Source organism: Argiope bruennichi, chromosome 4 (genome assembly GCF_947563725.1).
Source record: "Argiope bruennichi chromosome 4, qqArgBrue1.1, whole genome shotgun sequence".
In the NCBI taxonomy this organism is placed as follows: domain Eukaryota; kingdom Metazoa; phylum Arthropoda; class Arachnida; order Araneae; family Araneidae; genus Argiope; species Argiope bruennichi.
Genome location: NC_079154.1, coordinates 75,915,273 through 75,927,549, shown reverse-complemented (window position 1 = coordinate 75,927,549; position 12,277 = coordinate 75,915,273). Strand labels below are relative to the sequence as shown.

Sequence of the window (12,277 nt, the reverse complement as noted above, 5' to 3'; positions counted from 1 at the left end):
ATAATTATTATGAAATGATTTTTAATTATAATGCATTATTTTCTTTTCTACCAGTATGCATAACTTACGAAGTCGTGTTGCACTAACTCCAGCCAATGTCCAGAAATTTATGCCGATGAAAGTGCCGGAGGAGCAGACAGTTTTTACTTACCATGCACATAAAGCTGAAACAGTAAGCAAAAGACCTCGTTTGAAGAAGGAACCTGATCATAATTCCATTTCCTGTTTTGATTCTGAAGATGCATACTCAGATACTAGTTTCAGCACTCTTTCTGGTAATTTTGCTTATTATATCATTTTCTTAAGGAAAAAAAATGTCAATTATTGGAGTATTTTTGTTATACTCGAATTTTAATTCATAAGCTATATATTTCTATCTTCATTTGTAAAGTTCAATAATAGTTATCAGCACACTTATTTTAATCATTTTATAAATATTACTATTATCAAAATTCCAAAATGTAAAAAAATTAATATTCATCACAGAGGGGATTTCTTGCACAGTTCTGTTGCTAACATAAATTCCCAACAAGCACAAAACTGTCTACATTTTTATTTACTTTATTTTAAAAGTCCCAGATTGTATTAGAGCGGACATGAATAAAATCCTGATTTAAAGCTTTCCTTCTTATAAAGAAAAACATTTTATGTATAAAATCATCAAAATTTAAGAATTTCATCCATAAATTAGTTTTAAAAAATACCTTAAAAGATTTCATAAGTGTGTCTGTGAAATTTCATGTTTATCAAATTCTTTTCTACCAAATGATCTGAAACTGGATATTTCAACATTATTTATTCTCTTGTCATGCATCAAATATTGTTAAACATTTTAATAGAAAAAATTACAGTTATAACTCTAGAATTTCATAGGTATATTTAAAGGTACTAGATGAGCTTATTAAAAAATATTGATATTTTGATGAATTTTTGTGCCATATGACTTTTAAGCGTTACCATTCTTTGTAGAATGAAGTATTGAAATCAATGATTAAGTATTATTTCCTCTTTCAAATATTCTAGGAAATTTGTAGGTAGTAAAATTAATCCAGCTATTCTTCATTATGATGTTCCTGTATTAATTAATCTGCTCCACTTTCAATCATGCAAAAAAATGACACCAGTTCTGTAAGCTTTTTATTTCTATGTTGTGCAAAAACATATTATTTTTGTAAATGCAGATTGTATTTTAAATTTATAATGCAAGAAGATCTATAAAATGGAATTTTTTACCTGCCGTCATCTTATAAACTTGGGGAAAAAAATTGCAATTTTTGTTAACTTCTGATCTTTTAAAATTCACTAGCATGAATGTGGGGTTTGTAATGATTTTACATAAAAAAAGAACTAATAAGTTTTTCTTTTCATATTTAACTATACTATATACTTACAAATATACTCTATCAATTTTAAAACTTGAAAAATTATAATTATTTTTCTTATGAAAATCTACTCAAATAAAATTTTAGTTTGTATGCATTATCAGAATAAATTATTACTATGCTTAATGCTTAAATGCATACAAAATTTTGTTTCTGGGGAATCGTAAATTATAATTATTTATATATTTGTAAATATATGTTTAAGGGTTGAGTAAGATATTGATTACATTTTTTTAATGATATTTTCTATTTAGATTGGATAAGAACTTACGGTAATCATCATTATTTTTTTATATTCTGCTTATGTCTGAATGTATTATAGTTGAAAGTAGATTATGCTGGTTATTTTTTAATAAAAACTATTCATTTTATAACTGTGCATTAGATGTGTGCTTTTCAAGGTTTTGTGATGTTTGTTTTGTCCTTGCTAGTTTGCTGGTTTTCATTTTTATTTTTATATATTTTTTTTAAAAAAATGTTTTTAAATGTTCTGTAAATGCATGAATTTGTGTACCAGCCCAGTCTTAAGCTCAATGTTTTATTATGGAATTTTCATTACTTCTTTTCTGTGCAGTCTTTTGGGCTATTCTGAATCAGGTGAAGGCTATTTAAGTATTGGAGCTAGCAGGAAGTGCATGAAATCAGGAACTACAATCATTTTCATAATAGATTTTTAAGTATATCAATTATCAGACCACTACATTCATTCAGCTTGCCATGGCATCTGAATTTTCAGTTATTGATTTTAAACAGTAGCCCAAAAGACAGCTGATAATTCAGTTTTGGAGCATATAAATCAAAAACTGAAATGAAAAATAAGAGAAGCAAGGCAATGTCTATTCACTTTTAATCCACCAATGAATTTTCCATATCAATCCCATGAAAATAATTTAAACGTGCTGTTTGTGCATGAAGATTTCAGAGTGCTCTCAACCAATAAATGTTTGGCTACATGTCTGTTCTATGTGATGATATCCTAAGAAGTGAAGTAACATTTCTTCAGCAGGAACAGAAGATGGTTTGGTGTCAAACCTTGACGATGAAGATGAGCAGCTACCTAGTACAGAAACTGAATTTCTTGAACTTAAGAAGGTTTTGACAGATGTCGATGTTGATGCATCGCTTAGCACAAAAATAATGTCTGCAGTTGAATCGCTAATTGCCAAGTACCGTAAGTGCCTCAATGTTGCCGTGCAAGGAAAAAAGCTCTATCAGATGGTTAGTATATAATGGGTCGATGTTCAGATGCTAAGTTGCTTGTTGGAAGATGCATTTTCTGCCGCATCTTAAATAATATTAATTAAATAAAAAGCACTGCATTTCATGCTCCAGTTCCATTGAGTGACAAGTATTTTTTTACTTAATTAGCCAAACCTGAATATTTTTCATACTTATATTATAACAAATTTTTCTCTACATTTATTTTCATTATAATTGGACCTCGGATATCATTTGAAAAATAAATTCCTTGTATTTTTCCATTATATTCAAGACATTTAATGTAATGAATTGTTCTAGTCATTTATCACTCCCATAAGTATACTATTGATTACTTTTTTAGTTTACTATATTTAATATTTATTATATATCTTTAGAAGAGACTAATAAACAATTTCTAGTGTCTTTAGATTTCCCTTATATGTTCTACACAAATGTTTTTAAAAAATGTTTCATGCACAGTTTTAAAATTTTTCCATTTTTATGTAATGTAAATGGAAAAATGGCAAAATAGTTAGTGTTTAAGATCAATATTCATGTTTTTATATTATGACAAGATTTCTGAGTAAAAAGGTTTACAAAAATCTATCCCTAATTACATTCATTATTTTAGCATCCTCTATAGTTAAACTTTGAAGTTTTTCATAATTCATTTAATGAGTTTATAACTAGACTATTTTTAAGAACTTTTTACATATTATGTAATTCCAGAAATTATTTTTATCTATTAAATTATTTTCACAAAAAATATTTAATTTATGTTATTAAAAAGAATTAAATGAATTTTTAAGCGGGAGGGCATATTGATATGAGTTAATTTATTTTTATGCATGTTTTTAACATTTGTAAGACCCTCATGGTTATTCATTATTCAGGTGTCGAATCTCACAATTTCTAAGAATATTTTAGTCATTTTCAGCATACATATTTTAGTCATTTAAGCATACAGCTTATAAAAATCACTTGTTATTATTTATGTTGAATATTTTACACTGTTTGAGCATACCTAGGACTTTGGTTTCAGTGTTTTAAAATTTTCAAAGAAATCAACAATTAACTTTTGAACTTATATACATAAAATTTGGCAATAAAATTTATTGAGGATTTTGAATAAGATTCTGATGATTAACATTTTTTATTTGTTTACAAAATGGAACAATTAAATCTTATTAAATAAAATATTAAAATCAGGCTTCTGTTTTATATCTTGTTAAATTCAGAAAAAGAAGTTCAAATGTAAGAGAGGCTTTACTATATTGGATCACGATAGAAAATATTCCAACTTAGCTTCAATAAGTTATTTAATTTTTAGTTGCTTAGTTCTTTTTTCAAAATGCACTGAAAACACAATATACTTGGAAGCATAATTTATTATAATAATTTTTCTGTAAGCATAATTTTACAAAATGTTAATGTTATTAAGGTTTTTATTCTCTTTTAAAAATATTGATTTGAAGTAAAATACAACAAAATTATAAAAATTGACAGAAAGTGAAATTTAACTGATCTAATGTAACTTTGCATAATTTTTATTTATTTAAAAAGTTAAAGTTAAAGCAAAAAGTTTCAATAATTAAGAAAAGGATTTGAAAGTTAACAAGAGATTTTTGTTACATTTATATTATTTCTTAAAACCTTTATGATGAAAAGTTTAGGAACATTTTATCTCTCATGTCAAGACCTTTCTAATAATTTAGCATATCAAAAGCATATCATTTGAATAATTTAGCTCATCAGTATAATCTGTCTCTTTTATTTTTTATTTGAAATGATTTAGATGTAGCTAAAATTAATTTGTTGTGTGAAATAATGTCAAAAAAATAATAATAAGGTTCTAAAATGTTAAGAATCTTAACATCAGTTGATAATGTAAGGAACATGAAAGCTTCATCATCTAGATTTCTTCAAATTTAAGAATTTATTCACATTATATTTAGCTAATTATTATGATTCAATGAAGCTTTTCCAATTTTTTTTGTAAATATTATTTTAGAAGTTAATCATGTCTGTGAAATTTTAATTAATGATTAATTTCTTCTTTAAACTATAAAAATTTTTAATTGTACAAAGTATAATTTGTACCAGAAAATATTGGCTTTAATAATATAATTAATTTAATATATAATTGGCTTTAGAAAATATTGGCTTAATATTTTGATATTAATATGCAAAAAATATCAAAAAAGTGTTGTATCTTTCATTCACACTATTAAGAAAAAATGTGCAGTTTAATTATGCAAACATTTTTATTTTTCTATAAATTAAATGCATGAAAAGAAGGAATAGTATTATAACTATGCATCTAAAAATTACTTTTTGATAACCATATATTAATTATTATTTAAAATATTCTGAAACTTTTTCAGGCGAGATATACTTTTAAATCAGTCATATAATTTACATACATTTTTAGGTACATCTATTAATTGCTGATTTCCTCTTATTACAACATTAAACATTAATATGGAATGATTTTTTTTTTAAAAGTGAAAAATAATTTTATTACATATACTACTATTCTTTGTTTAACTCATGTTTTTTTTTTTTTTTTTTTTTTTTTTTTTTGTAGAACTTAGGAATTATATCTTCTGATGTTAATTTAATTTTTCACTTTGTTTCTTTCTCTTATGACTTTTTTCTTTTAAAAACCAGTTTAATTTTGTTAGCACTTTGAAGATAGTTCATCAAAATGAATTTTATATGTGTTTTTCTTCGTTAGAATAAAAAGAAAGTTGAATTGTTTAGTCATTTTAGAACTTGTGAAAGCATAAGTACTTATTATTTATAAATATTCTTATAGAATGGATGATAAATTATTATATTCTTCTTGATAGTTGAAAAGAAAATGTCATTTGAAAAGGAAGTTTGGCACTTCAACTTATATTTTCTTTTTTTAAAAGAATTAATTTTATTTTACCTTTTATAAATACCATTTTCTCAGATTCTTCCTGTAATTTTGAAGAAGTATATTTTGAGTTATTAAATTGTTTTTAATAGCTATAAGGGTTTTCTTAGTTTGAACTGTTATGCCTCTTATAACTAAGTTTTAACTATAGGAAACTCATTAGCCTTGAAGCCATGTTTGCTATTACTTCCCTTTTATTATGTTTTAAACCCAAATTACTATTTGTGGTATTTATTCATGTTTTTATATCAGATAATATAATTTTTATTAAAACTAATGTAATTTATTTCCACAATTTTTTTCCATCTTTTAGTTAGTAACTTTTTTTTTTCTTCTTTGCAGGAGTTAGAAAAGCTACACTATACTCAGCGAGCAAAAGTGCGCAAACTGCGGGAAAAGAATAAGATTCTAGAAAATGAATTACAGAAACTGAGAAATAGTACTACACTAATCACTCCCAATAATGAACAATCTGAAGGCCAAAATGCAAAAGAAGTGACACCAAACTCTTCAAGTCCACATTCACCTGTAGCTGAAAAAGACAGTACAATAACTACAATAACAGACAGTAACATCTCTTCTAAAAGCCTAACAGATGTTCTACCATCAGAGGAGATCCTTGCTCTCCCCAAGGAGGTAGAAAAAACTGTTTCGGTTTCTAGCCCTTCCCAGCCAAAGCAGTCCCCCAATCCAGAAGCCGAATCCCTCGGGAAATGAACCTCTTGCTGATTTCTATGGTGCTCATTCTATGCAAGTGGCAACCAGAATTGCCCTTTGTCAAGTTGTGATCAGTTCTTTTTCCAATGTTCCCTATAAAAGTACAAGTGGCTGATATGGCCACTGTGATCATTCACAGTAGTCATAAGGCTATATTGCAGTCATTTATAGAATTTTCAGTGCCAGTGCTTATACCATCACCATTACTTTGGACTCTTTGTATTTTCAATTATCATACGAGATGAAAGAATAAAAAATAGCCTTAGGTTGCATTAAAAAAATTTAGTTAATATTATTCATAAACATTTCTTTGTCTTGGAAAAGTAATATAATTTTCTGTAAAATAGATTTAAAAAAGAAAAAGTGGGTGAGTGAATTTCCCACCTTACTTTTTATTTCGTTGAGAAATTTTATGTATATTATTTCTACAGTAAAGATAGTATAAAATTTTGTAAATATTTTTTTTTCTTCATTTTTTTTTTTTTCTGAATTGCCCGGTGTTTTTTGAGTTAGCACATTATTTGTCACCTGTTCGCCGGAATTTGAAGTGTCAATGTCTTTTTCCTTTTTTTTTTTTTTTTTTTTTTTTTTTTTGGCAAAAAAATGATTCTTTGAACTGTACATGATACCTGAAAACTTCAGATACCATTATTCAATAGCGAAAACAAGTCTGTAATCATTGTTGAGTTGAGGATGTAATGTTAAAAATATGTGATGAAAATATGCTTATTCAAATTTGTCATGTATGTAGACATTTTCATTATAATTGTAAAAATGATTAATTTGCTGATGGAAATTTCTTACTTTTTGTATAATTTTTTCATCCCAATCATGAACATTAATATTGGCTTTTAAAGTCTTCCCATAGAACATGGGTATTATTTTTATTTTTATTACTATCTCTTGAGAAAATTTCATCTATCTGTATACTAACTTTGGGTAACATTTTTGTAAGTCTTCATTTTTTTTTATTGTTAGGCATTATTTTATAACATCTGAAAGTTTTTCTGTGACATAATCTAAAAACCACCATTTTTGGATGTATTAATTTTTTATTGTTTACTGTTTTTAAAGGATAAATATTTAAATAACTTAAATTGTATTTTATTGAATTAAGAATTTTCTAATCTTTTGGCTTTACATAATAAACATTTATTTAAGCATTGTCCTTGTTTTTGCTATTGTAATCATGGTATCTACTTTACATGCAATTACTTTATAGTAACCAGAGAACATAAAAATGTCATTTTTAGAAGGAAAGAAAAGTTATTTATTCATGTTAATATATTTTATTGTATTGAAAATTATATTATTTAGTTACGGGAAGTTGGCACTTGAGTCATACAGTTTTCAGTGGCATAGCAATTAGAGGAAGTTAAATATGACCAGAGGATGAGGAGAAAAAAACAATTCCCTGTTCTGGTATTTGTTAAATATTTCTTTGTACCTGGGGGCAATAATATCAAATTATGCCTTGAATATATCTTATTCTTTGTCACTGAGACTAATCCATGAAACTTGCTGTAGTAAAGCTAATGTTTTTTTACTATGTAGTTAAATTCGTGCATTCAGCAGAATAAGTTGGATTAATGCATTTCTGTATTATTTGGACATGGACTCTTCAAAAGCAAAGTGCCACTTCTTAGAGTTGAATTCTGAAAAAAAAAAAAAAAAAATATTCTTTATTGCAATATATTGTCAATTTCCAAGCCGAAACAAAATCAAAGTTATTATTATTTATATTATAGTGATTAAAATACTTTGCTAACTTGTAAAATAAATTAATATATGACTTCGTAGATATATATTAAAATTTGTTTATATAGTTGAATCTTTTGTGAAAAAGAATTCTATTTGATTTATATATCACTTTTATGTATTATGTATAGTTTCAGATTGTGCAGTATCTGTTCATTGTATGCCAAACTTCTCTGGTGAAACAAGTACAAATTTTTTCATCATCATTTGCATCATGGGACATATTTGGACTGCCATTATTGTGTTCTTTTAAATGTTTGCATTCATCATTCATTGTTTCGTTACTGAGCTTTTATTTTCTTTACTCAATTGTTCATTTGCATTGTCATTTTTTTCACAAACTTAGACTCTTTCTCAATGTACATTTTAAACATTCAATGTTTGAGTGAAACTTCATTCTTTTCCTGCTGTCTTATCTTTGATTTCAAATTTAATCACTTGTTTTTCAAGGCACCACACTGAATTTTTGCGCAAAATATTGAATTCTTGACAGGAATTATCTCATGGCAACTGAAGTGATAAGAAAACTTCCTTACTGTGGTAATTTGATTTTCAATGAGTTACCAAAACCCAGAATTGTGTTAAATTAATTTTGTCTCTAAGCAGGCAATTAGCAGATATTGTTTTCACCCTTTTTGCCTTCATAACCTATGCATTTTATATTAAAAATTTCTGTTAAGAAATTAATTCCATGGAATGCAATACTGTTGATTGATAGAAAAAAAGTTTATGGTTTACTATTAAAAATGTTGTATATTGTTACACTTTTAAATTTGCACGCTAGAATTTTAATTATTGTTTTGAAATTCTCTTGGTCTATTTTAATGTCCAAGAACTGTAAAAATAGATTATTTGTAGGGCCGGACTTAATTTGATTTTTCAGCAGAATAATTGTTACTATATATATATATATATATATATATATATATATATAATCCTTAGTTATTATTGATTTATTTTTAAAAAATTAATTAGTTTTCTTGTAATCATGCTTTTTGATTTGGTAGATTTAATGCTTCTACAACTGTCATTTTTAGGCTTAATTTAATAATATATTGTATTCTTTGTAGAAAGTTTCATGTTGAAAGTGAATCTGCATTTGGAAATTAAAGTAGGACATATAAAAGAGTGATATGAATTTATTGATAAATTATTAAAAATGAAATCTTAATTAATTTAAGTTTAAAACACGATGATTCTTTATTCATTTTATTGTGATAATGCTAATTTTTAAAATATAATATTTTGCATTATTTTTATGTTAATTTTTTTTTAACTTCACACAAGTTTTTACACTAAAAACTTTATTCAGTTTTATATTAATAGCTAATCATTATTGTCTGTCAATAGTTACCATACTGGTATTGCATGGAAGTTTGAAGAATATCATTAGTTAGGTGCTATTCTTGTCATCTGCAGATTGTTTAGAATCATAAGGCTCATCCAGCACTACTTCCAGGTAGTTTTTAAATGAAATATTTAGAGAACTCGGGGATTATAAGAAAAGAAATACCAATTCTATGAAAATAAAATAAAGATTGATATATGATACTTTTTTATATCTGATATGCAAAATATAAAAAAAATACTTTATAGTCATTGCAAAATGAGATGTTTATACCAGATTGAATATTACTAATATGAACTTTTCAAGCATCTCTCTCTTTTTTCCTTTTTTTTTTTTTTTTTTTTGCTGAAATGATAAAAATTTACTTTGATAAAAAATTTGATATTTAGTGCTTTTCTTGTGTTTATTACTTTATTATAAGCAAGTCCGGCCCTGAATGAATAATTTTTTTAATTGAATTATAATTTTGTAAGATCATTGATGTAACATTTGATGGTAAAATGTATGTTGAATTATTATCATGAATGATTTTCAAAGAATTGTAATTTAGAATTTTTGCAGTATCTTTGAAGAACATTCCATTTTCTGAGAAAATTGGTTTACCAATTCATATGTTACATTTTTGTTAGGTTCCCACTTCTTTTAATTATCTGAAAATGTTTTACTTAGTGAAAAGCAACATATTTCTTAAAAAGTCATATTTTATCAGTAGTAGTTGAAATTATTCATTTTTAAGCTTTCATAGTAAGTATTAGAATAAAAAGAAACAAGCATTAAATAAGTTGCTTTTGTTCTTAATTGAATTGAATTGCTAAAGTTATCCCCAAAGCTTTCTATCTGAAAATCATCTTCAACAAAAGTATATTGTGCCTCTTGTATGTTAGTGTATCTTGTTACAATCTCTGCAAATCAACTTTTGACAATGTTTAACAAAAGCAAGTTGTGCCTCTTGTATGTTCATGTATGTTGTTACGTTTCTCTTTTATCTTTGATGTGATAGTAAAAACAAAATGTGATGTAAATGTTAATTTAAAAAAAAATAATAATTTTTTTATTTAACCCTTTCTAAGGCCATGGGAAGTATGCTTCCCGCCAAATTTATCAATCTTTGTATGAAATTATGTAGGTTGGCATAAGTTCCGACAAATTTTTTTAGAAAGACAGAAACTTAAATGCTTCAGTTCTTTATCTCACACAAAATGATGTGTCTTGATTTTTACTTAATTATTAATTAACCAAATTAATTAATTAATCAAATTAAATTTATCTAATAAGCTAAATGAATCCCTTTTCTTATTTTAATTTCAAGCCATAAAATTTTAAACACAATATGACTAGAAAAAAATGGCCCTTTAACGGGTTAAAACCTTTAATATTTCTGCAACTATATGTTGAAGAAATCTATTTATTGCTATTAAAGATTAAAACTGGAGACATAAAATATATAAAACACAATTGTATAAAATTAGTTATTCAAAATATTCAAACATATGAAAAAATTATGAACATTATTATTCAGGATTAATCTAGAAATGAAAAGTCATTCTTCGTACAGCGCTATTTTATATTAATTTCTTTTGCTAAATCGAAGAAAATTTATTTTTTAAAGATATTCCTGAATGTCTTCTGAAATCATTTCTTTGTATGCAGATATATAATATGATGCACTGCTTTGACTCTTATAGGATAATATTCAATAAATAAATTTGTTTCAATACAAAATCATTAATAAGCATTAAAAAAAGAAAGAAGCTGGGAACCAATAGCATAATGTTATATTATGCTTTTTACTCTTTTTTTTTTTTTTTGCTGTAAATGGTTATATGATAAATCAAAATTTGGGTGACTCAGCTGAAAACAAACACCAGCTTATAATACAAAATTTTTCAAATAAATACTCTAGATTTAGCCTTTTCGTAATATTAAATTGTTTTCAGTGTATAGTCTATAAAGCATGTCAGAGAATTATATCTCTGAGTTATGCAAGTAGTTTGCTGATATAAGGATTGTGATCTGAAATGAAGTTTGGCCTTATGTACTGTAAATAACATTGTTTCCAACATATGTTTCAGTATATGTGACTGTTGTATGGTACTGAGTGCATGGCAGAGAAGTTGTTGAAAGATATGCTTTTGAGGTAAAAGTGGATAGTGTGAATAAAGAAAACATCTGTGTGATATTAAAGCTTTATGATATCTTTCCATATGGAATTGAAGTGAAATGTAGAGTATATTAGAAAATATTTTTCCAGTTTGCCAAAATTTATTTTCTTTTTTCTTTATAATTTTTTTCTGAAGTATGAACTTATTTTTACTTCATTGTGATAAAAATAACGAAAATTATTATATAGCATCTATGTTTGTTAGGCCTTTTATGTATGTGAATTACCACAGCTGTTTTTTAAGAACTATCTTTAATGTTTCTTTAACTCGTGCACTCTTTAAAGCATTAATGTTTGATTTTCATGAAACAAAATTTATTAAAAATCTTTTCATTTGACCATTTGTATTTTTGTTTTTAAATTATTCATAATCGTCTTTGATCCAACTTATTTATGGAATGTGTGACTTTTGCACATTGTTTTTGCAATCCTTAAATAAAGGATGAAAAGCAAAACTTAAGGAAAATTATTTAATGTAAATTTTTATAAATATATCTTTTAGTTTAAAATATCCATTGATTTATTATTTATAATTACTCCAAATTATATTATTTATGATTATTAGAATCTTATATGTATTTCCTAATAATGAAATACTAATTCCAAAGCTATGAATATATTTAATGGAATTATTTTTATTTTATAATATTTTCTTCTTTGAAGAAATTTTCTAAAAGTATAAATAAACCTTTATCATTACCAAAGAAATCTGAATTGTCTGTTTTATTTCCATACCTTATGTGAACTTACTTTAGTGGTATTTAATTTTTGTTTGACGATATTAAATA

General features: G+C 25.5%; 1 protein-coding gene across 2 annotated transcripts in view; it reads left to right on the top strand.

Moving 5' to 3' along the window:
- The window catches only part of LOC129966055 (ski oncogene-like), a 174,381-nt gene extending 167,570 nt beyond the window's left edge, over positions 1-6,811 (top strand). The window contains exons 3-5 of one of the 2 annotated variants that reach the window (XM_056080412.1): positions 55-275; positions 2,389-2,600; positions 5,848-6,811. In XM_056080412.1, coding sequence (XP_055936387.1) covers positions 55-275; positions 2,389-2,600; positions 5,848-6,222 — 808 coding nt within the window. In that variant the 3' untranslated portion in view covers positions 6,223-6,811. Of the gene's footprint in view, positions 1-54; positions 276-2,385; positions 2,601-5,847 lie in introns of both variants that reach the window. The other variant, XM_056080411.1, reaches the window with a different exon arrangement.
- The last annotated feature ends 5,466 nt before the right edge of the window (positions 6,812-12,277 follow it).